A 14,738-nucleotide genomic window follows, 5' to 3' on the forward strand; every position below is an offset into this window, starting at 1 on the left:
ACAAATGCACCAAACAAGGTGCCTGTTTCTACCATGGGAACATGATGCATTTTACAGCCTTGGCTTGCATCAGGCTGAGCTATTTTTATCTGGTGTGATTACCTGAATTCCCAGTGTCTGGGAGAGAGGAGCTTGGAGGAGACTGAAGGAGATTCAACCCAAATACATCAGATGAGATTGGCGAGTAGGAGCATCCAGCCAGTGACGTGGTCTGCCTGACGTAGGGCTTTCCTGAGTCGTGCCAGCTCTTGTGTCTCTTTAAAAACCTGCCTTAGATTTGGATAAAAAAAAAGAAAAAGGTGTTGTTATCTCAGCATCTGTTGTGTTCTTTATACTTATATTAGGAAACACTGTGAATACAACAGATGCAAGACGGTTACTTACCTCTGGCAGACGCAAAGACAATGGCACGTACTTAAAAGTGATGGGTGGCTTTTGGCATGTCTGATCATTCCTGGGGCACCCACCAGAGCCTTTCAGGGGTGATGCTGACCTTCATGCCTCAGTCATGGTCCATTTGACCACTGAAGGACGGGGCTATCCGGGCCTTCCTGGGAACCTACTGAGATAATGGGGTTTTGACAGCTATCCAGCAAAACAGGGCAGCGGGAGGCACAGATTCGCTTGGTTATTAAGATTTCTCTTACGTGGAAAAGCATGCCTGGAGTTAGTATGTTTGTCCAGCCTGTGAAGCTATCTGAGCACTAACCTTGAGGGTCTCTTATGATGAATAGGCTGGATTCAACAATTAAATCTCTAAAATCCTAACATCTGATTTTTCTGTACTTTTAAAATATGTATGTTTGCTATTGTAATAAGTCCCATGGCAAATTCAGTCAATGTATTTTTTTTCCTTTTCTAGAGAAAATCTTTTATGAAAAATTAGTGCTTTCTTCTTAGCAGCTCACTGCACTGTCCCAACTGTGCAACAAATTTTTTTCTAGGTCAATTTAGCCTATGCCTATGAAACAAAGGATGCACTGTGTTTAGTTCTGACCATAATGAATGGAGGTGACCTGAAGTTTCATATCTACAACATGGGAAACCCAGGCTTTGAGGAGGAAAGAGCTTTGTTTTACGCAGCAGAGATTCTTTGTGGCTTAGAAGACCTACACAGAGAAAATACTGTGTACAGGTAAGCACTCTCTAGAGTCTTGGGACGTCTTTTTTGGGTAGAAAAGAATTGCCTGCATCCTCCCTGCTCATTGGGGTGCTGTACAGCCTAGACGTCTCTGTGCTTGGGCTGAAATTTTGCAGAGCCGTGTACAAATACAGCATGACTCAGTAATCATGGAAGGAAGCAGTTGCTTCACTAAATGCATCCTGTCTAAATTATACAGAACTAACACAAAGCTCCCCAAACCCTACCTCGGCATGCCCTGGGTGACATAGAAAATTATAAAAGTTCCTTTAAAGGGATTTCATTAAGGAGTCTAGTTTCTAGTTGGTATGAAATGGAGATCATTCTATTCAAGCCTCTATTTTAATTAGTTAGATTATAATGCATTAGGGGCTGCAGCACGTCAGATACGGGAAAACCATCTCTCCTATCCCAGAAGGAGCGCAATTAGCGCAAGAGGGTGTTGGAGACACAGGGAATGGATTTACGTGCCAGGACGGGAACCAGTTTGATTAGCTAGATTGGGTGGTGATGGTGGCCGTAGCCTGCCAGCCGTGGCAGGAGGCACATTCACAGCCGTGGGACGGAGGCATCCTGCTGGCAGCGTCCCACCGGCCACGGGGGCAGCCAGCAGGCAGGATGCTGCCCAGCGCGGTGACAGGCAGCCAGCTTCCAGAAGGACAAATTTCAACTTCTCTGCTTCCAGCCTGGCTTACAGCTCTGTACAAGCACTTTTCCAGAGCGTCATAGGGTTCACTTGCTGGATAAGCAGGGTGATTGCAGACAGAGCTCTTGTGACTCCATGAGGATTTTTTTTTTTTTGAATCAACGACCAATGTAGTGGTAAACAACATTTAATGTTTGTCTTCATCATCCCAGCTTGTGAAATCATTATTGCTGTAATTCACAACAAAAGAGGTCCTGTAACTTGGTGAAAGAACTTCCAAGGACAATGATTAATACACAATAATATGTTGTTTTTAAAAACTAAGCCACACTTTAAATCATTTTATATGCCTATGTATTATAATCATTATATATATGCTTGTATACATAGGAATTATGATATTGTTGTTCCTTGGAGGAAATCTCTAGGAAACTGCCACTTGGTTGCCTCACTGTGACTTGGATCTTGCTAGCTGGCGTAAGGCGGGCAGGCAGATAACATGCTGCTTTAGTTGGTGCTGGCCCAAGAAGGCTGTGGGTTTTTTTCCCAAGGAAGAAAATGGAATTAAGTGTTTTAATGTCAATTGAAGAATGACATAAGGAATGACATGTCTGGCTTCCCTTTTTAAAAAACATCCTACCACATTCAAAAAAGTGGTAGATTTTTAAAAGTACTTCAAAAACTACTAGATTCCAAGCATGCTTTATTGATGAAAATGACTGGTACATTCATAACGTGGCTGCTAAAATGTCATACTAATGCCACTTGCTAATAAAACAAATTAGATCTGGCCACCTACGACAGTACGTGGCTCTGCGATAAATGGCATCCTACTTCCTTAAGCACTTGTTCCCATGTTACTCTTAAAAGAGCTGCTAGTTTACACCTCAGATGGCACGTTCATTTTGGTGATGAATGATATTATATCCTTGTAAGTGACATTTTCTAGCAGTATTTTAGGAGCATCTGCAGAGACCCCTAATTTGTAATACTGCACCATGTTTTGGGACCTGTGAGAAGTGCTATATAGGTCAATAAAATATAGCAGCTAAATGCTACCGCTTTCTCAAGGTGAATAATTCATCACAAAACACTTATTCCTCAGACTTAATTTCATTTTCCATGAACAAAATGTTTCTGAGTAAAACACAGCATCGGAAAATACATCCCCATCTGATGGGCCAGTGACGCACGCTGTGGACGTGACCCGAGAGAACAACCAGGCTGAGCGTCAGATTTATCTAATTCAGAATTCCCTTGCTAAACATGGCGCTTACGTTACATTTCTCAACTGCACCATGTTAGTAAAGGTCAACGGGTCGATTGTTCGTGGAAAGCAAACACAAAAAGTTGCTGGTTCTCCTAGAATTATTTATATGTAAAAATATATATATTAATTTTTTCTTTATATGTATATATTATGTATTATATATATCATATATTATATATTATACGTATTATTTCTATATATACTATAGCTATGCCTGGAAGCTCCAGTCAGCATCAAAATCACTTTGTCTTAGGCATTACACAAACATACCGTGAAGACTTGTCCACCGTGATTAATTGAGTTGGCTATGCTGTCCTGTACAGCCATATAATGTACCATCGCCTTTGCAGCATGGGCACGGTGCCAGCAGTTTATGTTTCGGTGTATTTAGGCAAGGCTAGTTTACATACGGGCAGCTGTACCATTGGGAAGAATCATTACAAGTAACTGCGTCCACCAGGAAGTTTTATTTCTCCTAGGCATTTCAGTACAAAAATCACATTCCTCCTTGGCACTTGGAGGTGTTGGCCATGCAAAGGAAACCAGCCTTGATCCTGAGGAACCAGAAATCTGAAAAGAGAAACGACAACAGATGTCTGGGGCGAAGGAAAGACTGCCCTAATTGCTCTAAATCGCAGAGGACTGTAAGGACGAAGCTGCTGTTCTCAGAGTCCCCGTGGACTCTCATTTCTCATTCAAAGACAACATTTCCCAACTTGCGTGCAGGATTCTTGTCATTTGGCCACAGTTGGAGCTTTAAGTGGGACTAATGGAGCAGAAGATGAACTAACTAATGAAATCTGAGTTCTTCAAGGAAATAGTTCTTAAGGGATTTGGAATAAATTTTTAAAAATAAATAGGAAATGCCCTTGACCGTTTTGCTCCAGCATTGGAAACCTTCTGCTGATAGGCAGGGAAAGCCCACAGTGGTATGTTAAACACAACCACAGCTTCTCCTCTGCATTCAGCTGCCCTTCACATATTTCAGTATTGTTTATTTGAAAAGTAGGCTTGGTACCACTGGGCACCCGGTGAAGTTTATTTTGAGAGGTCAAGAGGCTCTGAAGCAAGCAAGAAAAGGAGATTGTTCACAGCTCTCTTATGTTCTTGCTTGAAATAATAAATAAAAACGAGACAAGTTTTGAAATTTTAATCTCAGTGTTGTCAAAACTACAAAATACCCCTCTCCGCTCACAAGAAAATTCACGACACTGAAGTGGTACAGATTGAAACGCAGGGCGGGCTCCTGCACAGGCTCTGTGCAACGTGCTGATCTCCCGATGCGAGGGCTTCTCTTGGACACCCCCCTCTCTTTGCTCTTTGAAAAGAAATGTGTCTTGCTGGGAAGCTAACAGAATCAAGCTGGTTCACAAATGCAAGGAGGCCTTAAAAAAAGACGAGGCCAAGCACTTTGACCTGGATTTGCACCAGGCTAAACGCCGTGTTTCAGTAGGAGTTGATCAGACAAAAGTCAGGGCACGATGTTGTGAATTGCAGCGATGTTTTTCCCTGCCTCTCGAGGAGCACTCGTGCCTTATTTGGGCTCCTGAGCCGTCACAGCCTGCTCCTGTCGCACAGCCCTTCTGGGATGCTTCCTTGCCCAGCACGTCCCCATCTTCCCTCTGACACCTCCCGGTCCCATCCCATGAAGGCTGGCTTCATTCCCGCTCTGCACTGACAGCAGGCTGTGCCTTGTCCCTGCTCAGCGGCACGGGGAGGCCCGACAGCAGCCCACCGCCTCCAGGAACATCAGCGGCGGCTGCAAGGGTGTGCTCAGCTCCGCAGGTTTGTAAAACAGCCTTGGTCAAGTGAGGGGACCCGAGCGTGGCTGGCCTGGGCAGCATCTAGAAGCCACAACTGGTGGAGCAGGTTTGGTGCAGACAAAGCGTTCAGAAGAATGACCTGCCAAGGCTCTGCTAAATATATGAAAACTGACATTGTTTTTTTCAGGAGTTTATAACTTGGCCAGATTTGGGAATATTTTTTTTTCACAAGAGCAGTAAAAGGCACATCTTTGACATCAGAGTGACCACCTTGCCAATTTTCATGGCGCTGCTCCAAACCACATAGGCACTAGAGTTTCACAAATGTTTGTAAGAAAAATCTTAGTCTGGGCACAGCATTCTTCCCTCTGCCCCTCATTTTCCAAACTCGCTGAAATTATTACATGTGTGCACAAGTGCGTGTACACACATTCGCATATTTGGTCTGAGTCAGATGCCAGGCATAGAAAATTTGAGCCCAACAGTTGGCTATTTCATAGCCAAAGAAAATATTTTGAATTTTAAAATATTTTTCTTTTTAACAAAAGATTTTATAACAGAAAATGTTACAGAGATTGAACAACACACAGGACTACAGGGCTTGGTTTACTGGACTAGATGGATGAGTCCGTTATGGAGTGGATTAGGAACTAAAAGCTTGGCTTAGTGAAAAAATGTAACTCCAGTTTAGAAAAAGGCATATGGTTTCACTCGATCTGTGAAGTGAGTTGTAGAAAGTTGCATTGGTTTCATGAGTTCCTTGCTGTTTGAGTTGACACTCAATTGGTTTATTACTTGTAATAAATGCACTCACACACTGTCGTATGGTTATGTTATCAAAACCAGCTTCATACAAATAACTGCTATCTTTCCTTTTCAGAGATTTGAAGCCAGAAAATATCCTGCTGGATGATTATGGTAAGTCTCAGAGGTTTACAGACATGCTTTCACAGTAAAGTAGATTACGTTAGTTTTAGGATATATATTGCACAAAGACAAATAATGCTCTGAAGTGACTAAGAGGCTCAGCGCACACTAATACTCCTGTCTTGGGTGGGGGACGCGCTGGAGCTCACCGCACGGGTGGAAAGGAGCAGCCGCGCTGCTCTGGAGGGTGTGTTCTCGAGAGCGCGGCTTTGCTGGGGGTGCCTGCCTTTTTCCATTGTTTTTCCATCCTTATTGTTGCGAGGCTGACACAACACAGAGGAAGCTGCGATTTCTAAATCTGTGCTTCCCGCTCTGTTTTCAAAAGTACTTTCATCCTTTGCTGAGCCAACTCTCATTTTATGCAAACCCAGGTACCCGTTTGTTGCTGAAGGCAGCGATAATCAAACCTCACGCTGACTTACAGACCAGATGTAGCCCCTTCAGCCATCAGCCAGTTACAGAATTATGTCAGCCCATCCATCCCCTGCAATCAGTTCAAGATACTTCTCCACAGCATGCTTATCATTGCCTTTTTTTAGTTGGTTTTAAAATATATAACACAATCCACAGTCCGTAGCCTCACTGTTAAAATGAATTTCACTGCATTGTAATGCCCGTAATAATTCCTCTTTTCCTTATCAATGAAACTGCTCCAATTCAATGATTCAGAACACTCTTTTCTTAAAACGTTTGAACAGTAAATTGCAAGAGTATTGTAGCAATGACAACAGTTGTGGTTTTGCACTAATTTGGGTCATGTTGTTATATCTGCTTTGTGTGTTTTGTTTCTTTTTTCCTTCCAGGCCATATTAGAATATCTGATTTGGGTCTAGCTGTTAAAATCCCTGAGGGTGAATCAATCCGTGGAAGAGTAGGAACAGTAGGGTATATGGGTAAGTCTTCCATAGCTTATCTTTTTGATAATTTGCTGAGATTACTTGAGTTTTTGAGATCTTTCTGCCATGTAGGCTTAAGAAAAAGAATAAAAAAAGATTCATGTTCAGCTGGGTCCAGTTCCCTGCAGCAACCCACACGGAGTCATGGTAGTGGAAATCAGAAGTGGGCGAAAGGATGGACCACGGCAGCTCTTAATGAGTCTGGTCTTTAATCTTAAATCAGCAAACAAAATTAAAGGAAGAGACAACAACTGGGATACTAGTGATTTTAGCATAGATTTATTTTAGGAGGGTTATGTGCATAAATGAAAAGTTTCTTTCTAGTTGCTACTTTGTATAATAGTTAAAATGTATTTATATGTTTATGGTAAAATGGGTAAGTTCGCACCTATGGTCATCTTGATCACAGTCATACAGTCTTCCCCTATGTGCAGGGGAGGCTGCACAAAAGAAGAGTAGAGATTTGTACAGTGGTAAAAAACACACCCTCTGATGTAACTAGATCTGTTTTCTAAATCCAGTGTAATTATTTTCATGCATTCTCTGGGTGGGCGTATTTCTTGGAATAAAAATTGCTTATGCTTATTTGACTAAACAGAAACTAGCTGATATGAGCCACTGTTACACCATATGAAAAGTTTAATGAAAGCAAGCAAATCAGTTGTCATTTTTAAATTTTGTTATCTCAGTGTAAGTTTGTGAGCGCACTAAGGCTCTGTGCTTTTGAGCATGTGTGTATTTGTGTTTGTACCCGTGTACGGAAGTGAGGATGCCTGCAAGACAGTGACTGTATGCCCAAAGCACACTGGATGGCTGCAACACAAAATAAATGGATTTGTTTTTTAAAGGGGGGAAAAAAAAAGTTATAAATTGAGCAAAAAGACAGAATTTGCTTTTGAAGAAATGTGACTGCTGTTTACAGAATGTGTGTTTGTATGTCATTTCTTCCCTAAATGAAGAAATCTGTAAAGACTCTTAAGATTAGGCCTCTGCTTAATACTTAGCTTCAACTTCTTATTATTTTTTTAATTGGTCTGACTTGGTAGAGAATGCAAAAGACAGCATGCACACGGCATGTAGTATGTAGAGAAAAAAACAAGGCATGTAGCATGCTGGATTTTCTGCAATGCCATCAACAGAAATCAGGATGTATTTTTATATTTTACCCACCATTCTCTGTGCACGTGTATTCAGTCACCAAAATAGAACTTCTAGAAATTCAATTTTTTTGCCTATGTAAATATCAAGCATTTCCACAAGATACATCTTTCTCCTCCACAGCTCCAGAAGTGTTGAACAACCAGAGATACACACTCAGCCCTGACTACTGGGGGCTAGGCTGTCTCATTTATGAAATGATTGCTGGGCAATCACCATTTCGTGGAAGGAAAGAGAAGGTGAAGAGGGAAGAAGTGGACAGAAGAGTGCTGGAGACAGAAGAGGTGTACTCCCATAAGTTTTCTGAGGAAGCCAAGTCCATCTGTAAAATGGTAAGGGGCTTGAAGGCCCAGTGGGGCAGCTTCATTAGCAAGCTGTATCTGACATGGTTTGAGCAGTAACACAGTGCCATAGAGGGGCTGCAGACACAAGGACTAACCAAGCTCATCTGTTGATGAGATGGCTGCATTCTCTATTCATTCAAATTGTGTTTATTTGGGCTTGCTTCTCTGTGAGATTCATCACGGTCAACTTGAGTCCTCTCCAAAGTTTTATGGCCAAGGGAGCGGTATCTATTCTCGGGAGACTTTGAATGTTAGTTTGCAGTCAAGAATGCATTTCTGTCTTCTATAATCTTGTAGAAAAAATAAAAAGGACTTGATGATGCAAGACTCTGATTGTCTCCTGCAAGGAACTGAAAACCCCATGCTTCCATTGTCTTTGGTGAGAGCTGGGGGTAAGCGGGACAAAGATTATGCAATGAAATTATTGTGACACTCAAATGTTGTCCCACCCCATCTCACTAACTTTGTTAGCAACTTTTCCCCCGGGGTGCCAGGGTATCCAGCTTTTTTTAATACTGTTAAGCTGTCCTTTAAAATGTTTTCTCACTCTTTCAGCTGGGAGTCATTTTCGTAGCACAATAGCCATGTCTGACAATGGAAATCCTCAAACCCTCTGAGAAATCTCAAAGTTGTGTCTGAATTCATCAGTGTCTTGTCAACATCCATCTTTAGAAGACTGAATTGTAATTTGGAAAGGGATGTGGCCTTTTTCTTGATGTTGTTTGCTAAAGAGTGAAGTCTCCTTTGGAGACAATGACATATCTGTGCGTACTGGTAGAGAGAGAATGAAGGGAAAGAAAGGTCAACAAATAGGTAGTGAGAGTTTCACCAATATCTTGTGCAACAGGCAAGCAAACAGCAGATCAACAACATTCTGGTTGTCTGGCTTCATGAAGAGACATTCAAGTCTCCTTGCAAAATAATAATGGTAGTATTGCCAAGTATCATGCCTGGAAGTCATTAACTCACAGTGCACCAACTCATTGCTGAATCCCAGAGGTAGTAATTAACTGACATCACTCTTGATAGATACTCTAGGCCATTCACTGCCCTTAATCTGCGATTCAGAGCCCCCAGTGAAGTCGGCGTGGGAGATCTAGGACAGCCACAGGCTCTTACAGACCATTTCATGTGCTCACACAGCCCGACATCTCTTCTCTAGTAGCATCTCAACTCCCACCAGGTGAGGAGCAGCATCTGCTGGAGTGGCAGAGAGTTTGTGCACATCCTGTTGTTAGCATGAAATGAAAATATCATGAGGCAAAATGGTATTCTTGTTTGCTTGTTCTGTAGTTAGTTACAGGCATGAGGCATAATAGAATGAAAGTATACTTTGAAAATAACCAAGCCCATGAGAACTTAAAGCTGAGAAGAATTAAATGTAGCATTGATGGGACTGTGCCGGACATGACCTACTACTCCCAGGGGAAAAGACAGTGAAAGTCATTATACTGTAGCGGTCATTTTCATCTTCAAGCCATAGAGTCTATGGTTTCAGGGAGTCAGGGACCTCAGGAAGTTGTCTAGTTCATTCCCTTGCCTCAGGGAACCATGAACTATGTGTAAATCATTCCTGACAACTCGATCATAACTGCTTCGCTGTCCAATCACGTGGCATGTTTATTTAGGTGGTTCGTGCAAACTCTTAATAACCAAAGACATCCAAAGATAACTCTGTCATTTTTTGAGCATTAATGCATTAAAATTACCATTGCAGTACATAAATCCAACTTGAGCCTTCACAAAGATCCAACACAAAAGACTTTCCTGTAGCGGACTCTTTAGGGCAGGAGTGAGGAACGGCATGTTTTCCACCATGTCTCCTAACCTTCTCTTCAAAGCTTACTCCATGAGCTAACAGCGTCTCCATCAGGAAATATATTGTCTTTATTCATTTACTTATATGAAAACCCTTTAGTGTCACCCAAGTCAACCTTCCCCTCCTGGACATTTATGCCCTTTGCATTTTTGCAGGCACATATCATAGCTCCCATTAATCATCATCCATTCCATATTTCCATGTTTCATTTTGTAAGTCATTTCCCATAAATCAGCCCTCATTTTGGACTGAAACAAAGATGAATAATAAATAATTAGGAACAGGGGCAGCTGGCTTTCTGGGAAGCTCCCCAACCCATAGTTCCCATATAACATAACTGCTTCATAGTGTGTTTTTTCTGTGAAAAAATCCAATCTTTCTAGGAAATGCTCCCTGTTTGTTGTTGTTATGACTTGTACTTCACTGATGTACACGCATGTTTTCCCTGACAAGTGCAGTCTTGCATGCAAAGATGTGACTTCAAGTGTATTCAACAGTATTGGACAGACCCATATTGCTGGGCTCTTCTGTCAGTCTGTCAGTGTCCTGTTTATCTACGTTTCCCGCAGACTGTTTTCCCTGCCACTTCTTATTCCTGCAGCTCCCATTTGACTCTGCAAAAGAGATCTATGATTGGAGGGTGCAAAGAAGACAGAGCCAAACTCTTGGTTTGGTGCCCAGTGTCAGGACAGGACACAATGAGCACAAATTGAAACACAGGAGCATCCCTCTGAACATCAGGAAACACTTTTCCACGGTGCAGGTAGTCAAATACTGGAACAGGTTGCCTGGAGAGGCTGTGGAGTCTCCACAGTTGGAGATATCCAAAACCCCACTGGACATGGCCTTGAACAACCTGCTCTAGGTGACTCTGCTTTGAGCAGCGGGATTGGGCTAGGCAATCTCCAGAGGTGCCTTCCAGCCTCAGCTGTTCTGTGATTCTGATCTCCATTCCCTTCGCAAAGCCCCTCCCCAGCCAACTAAAAGATGATGGATTCTTTTTTCCCGAAATGCAATTTTTTCTCTTCCTCACTCACCACCAGAAACTGTCATCATACTGCTACTACTCCTGCCTGCTTTCATCCCTCCTCTCTGCTTTCATCCCTGGAAACCAACTTGTCCACACGTTATGACACCTTAAAGTTTATCAGTGCTGCCTGAGAATAACTGCTCCTTCATCTGTCTTGAGAGGCACCTCACACACATCAAGGTGCTCTTCAAATGGTTATCATTGCTATTGCTGATAATAATTATAAATCTTCTGTAGCAAGCCTTTGCTTGTCACCCATGCCTGAGAGAGTTATGACTCTTCAGTTGGCCAGATCAGGCTGTTTGATAAGCATAAGCAGTGCAATATACAGCCATTTATGTCATTCTGGCATCTTCAGTTCCCACATCACTGTCTTGTCTCATTTAAGTAATTGAGAAGTGACCATAGCATTACTTTTCTATTCTCTAAAAATTGTTAAAAATACTATGTTTACTTCCGTTTCAGGGTTGAAATTTATCTAGGTGATCCCTTCAACTATTTGATCAGCTGGGTCAATGGACGTGGTTTTACTGTTCCCCTTTTCTCCTTTCATGAGCATCAATTTTTTGCACTCTCACCCTACAAAAAGTTTCCCTAACTCTTACAATTTTAGGACGAACATCTTAGGACCTGGAGTTATTTATTACATGGTATGATCTGGACATGAACTGACTGATCACATGAAGATAAATAAAGCAGCGCCTTGGGGACTGTTGGCTTTTTTTAGCAATCCTCACAACAGTTGTTTCTTTTTGTAAAGGAAGCAAAACAAAGTCGTGGAAAAAGTCTCAGACATTGCAGAGTTTGAATCCCCAGAGGGGATCAAATGAGTGACATGAGAGTATCAGAGAGTTCTTTATATCAAGAAAAAGATCTTAATGTAACTTCACCACTGCTACTGAAGACTCTTCTTTAAAAGTCTGTTCTAGTCATGCTTTGCCCGTAACTCTGTAGACTAAATCCTGCCATCATTTACACACATCCAGTGACATCTGGAGCCTTTCTTACCAGAACATAAAGCTCTGCTGCTTGGTATCAACTTCATGCATGGTTGGATGGCCTAAGCCGTCTTCAGATCTGAAGCTCTGTGAATTCTCCATAGGCTTTGGCTGTAGAACTACACTTAAATTATGTTTGATTGGCTCATTTGCACTGCTGTCCCAGGAGGGCTTGTCATCAGCCTGATGTAGTTGCTTTTGTTTGGCTCTCTATTCAGATTAAATACAACCTTTGAAACTGAATTAAACAAAAGTGTAGAGATGACTCAAAACATACAGTTGTTATCTCCGTTTTCTTTCCCTGGTCAGATTCCCAAATGGGATGCATATTTCAGGCTATTACGCAGGTTTTCTATTGCAGAAAGCTGATGGGGCTGCAGGAACTGGTACAAGACTCATTATTCCTTGGAGAAAGCAAGTACTTTCCCTTCTGGAAAATACTCTAGTCCATGCTATCTCTTAATATCCACAACCAGAAGTGTCTTGTTTCACCTGTTGCCATCCCTAGAGCTGGCTGCAGCTGCAGCTTACCAAATTCCATTGATTTCTTACTTTTTTTCTCCATTGGAACTCTCCTCAAGAGGTAGACAGCTGCTCCCCTGCAGCATGGCTTTGCAAGAGAATCCTCTCCTTTCTGGGGTCTTTCAGTCCCAGCCGTTTCCCAGTGGCCTGTTCCCTTTTGTATCTTTCAGTCTGCAGTGGCCAACCACCCATGACCAACTCCATTCATGCTCCAGAGACTTCCTTCTTGCATCTGAGGTTACTGAATACTTTCTTCTTTATCATGGAGGAGCCCAGGAATCCCCAGACAGCCTTTTTCTATCCTTAACTACCCTATCCTCTGACCACACACTCCGAACAACTTCGAACATTTAACAGCTGGCAAAGGTAAATTCCCAGATTAGCTTGGTCTTCCCACTTACTCCAGAGGCAGGAGAATTACTGGCTGCACAGACAGAAGAGTAACACCCTGTCTTCCCTTCACAGCTGACTTGTAGAGCAGAAACTGCACAGGTCTCCTTTATCATCTCCAGGCAAATCCAAATCTGCCCCTTCCTATTCTTTTGCTCCTCAGAAGCACTGTCCCTGAAAGCTTCAAGACATAATTTCCAAAAGTATATCAAAGCCGAAGTGGTCCTTCTGCCTTGAGATTCTTCTTTCCACCTGTCAGGAAAGTCCTCTCAACATGAGAACAGAAGATAAAAAGAACTTTTGTCTTCTCTGTCCAGCCACAATACAGCAAACCAGATCTTGACTGGAAATTCCAAAGCAATCTTCTTCACGTAACCTAAATCCATATGCCTGTTGGGAGTTAAAAACTCCACAACAAAAAACCTTTCCTCAAGACCATGAGAACTCAAAGTCTTATGCAAAGATTTGAAAGCAAAACATCCTTCTTTCCTTCTACCCAAGGAAAGCAAGCTCCAGAGAAGTGCCCTGAGAAAGATCTTTTCCTATGAGCTGGATCAATATGGTGTTGCATCACGTGAATCTATGTGCTCAGATGATGGCAAGGCATAGTGATGTTTCTTCAAGTCTTTCTCCATCTATGAACCAACCAGTCGTGGTGACCAGTCAGACCACATGTCACCACCTAGACAGCAGCAGAGGCACAGGAATCTGTAAGGAAGAAAGGGACATTGCTATCTGGAAGCTGGAAGTTGCTGTTGTGGCCAGAACTACTAGCTTTCCCACCATCCCTCAATCCATACAGTCTCCTCTGGCTATTGCTGCTGCTACTGCTGAGGCAGAAAGAGCTGAGTAGGAGACTCTTCTTTTATGTCCCACAAACCCCTTCACTGCCTCTTCTGGCTCCTTGGCCTCTGCCGTTGTAGCTTGCTTAGGACTGGCTGGAGGATGGCGTCTTCATACAGGGGGCACACTGATTGTCAAAGCCATTTGCTGTCTCAGGCTGGAAATGAGGCCCCTAGCAAAACTGCAGAACTGAGGAGGCTGTGGAAGTCAGATAAGAAAGCCACTGATGCCCAGGGGGTAGCAGAGCATTCAGAGAAGCCTAAAGAGCTGTGACCCTGTAAACATGTGATAAGGACAAGAAAACCCAGCTCTAGGCAGACACCAGAGGAAAGATTACCAACCTCACATTAGCAACAAACAGCTCTTTCAAGGTTCCTCCTCATTGAAGTGATGTGGCTGAGTCAGCAACACATCCAGAGGGTTCTGGGGCATATCCTGAGGTGGAAAGCCTATGAGCCACATCTCCAGACAACCCTGCCTTAGCAGGGAAGCTGCCTGGCTCCCTCTTCCCAACCTCCTGCAGGGCTGCACCTGATCTCCTGGACCACTTTTCCTCTCCAGCCCTCCCAAAGCTATTTGCCTCCTGCTCTCCTAAGTGAGACCCAGCCAGGCGCTGCAAGGTACAGCTCAGTTTGCTGACTGCCCTGGCTGTCAGGTACAGCTATTAAGATCCCCAGGGACTTATCCAGGGGATCTCCAAGGGCGCAGGTCCCTTCACGGACTCAGATGCTCAGAGAACCCAAACCACCCCACTGTCCTGCACGGGCGACCAGCCTCCCCGTGGGCAGCCGGTCCCGGGGAGTTTTGCTAATCCGTTAAGTGCGACTGATCTGCACAGCCCAGCTGGGGAGCGGGGCGAGGGGTCATCGCTGCTTTTCAGCTCTCGCTTTGGGAGCAGCAAAGACGGAGAGAAGGTGAGCGGTGAACCTTTCCCTCCTCCGGGCACGCGGTCCCCAGCCCCCTCCCGCCCCCGGGAAGAGTCCCCGACACA

At 43.3% G+C, this 14,738-nt stretch overlaps 1 protein-coding gene across 3 annotated transcripts in view; it reads left to right on the forward strand.

Moving 5' to 3' along the window:
• GRK5 (G protein-coupled receptor kinase 5) overlaps positions 1 to 14,738 on the forward strand; it is a 175,794-nt gene that overhangs the window by 145,737 nt on the left and 15,319 nt on the right. For all 3 annotated transcript variants that reach the window (XM_054207357.1, XM_054207356.1, XM_054207358.1), the window contains 4 exons: positions 945 to 1,135; positions 5,701 to 5,738; positions 6,551 to 6,640; positions 7,925 to 8,133. In XM_054207357.1, coding sequence (XP_054063332.1) covers positions 945 to 1,135; positions 5,701 to 5,738; positions 6,551 to 6,640; positions 7,925 to 8,133 — 528 coding nt within the window. The remainder of the gene's footprint in view (positions 1 to 944; positions 1,136 to 5,700; positions 5,739 to 6,550; positions 6,641 to 7,924; positions 8,134 to 14,738) is intronic.

The sequence above is a fragment of the Rissa tridactyla genome, chromosome 6 (genome assembly GCF_028500815.1).
Source record: "Rissa tridactyla isolate bRisTri1 chromosome 6, bRisTri1.patW.cur.20221130, whole genome shotgun sequence".
NCBI classification, from domain to species: domain Eukaryota; kingdom Metazoa; phylum Chordata; class Aves; order Charadriiformes; family Laridae; genus Rissa; species Rissa tridactyla.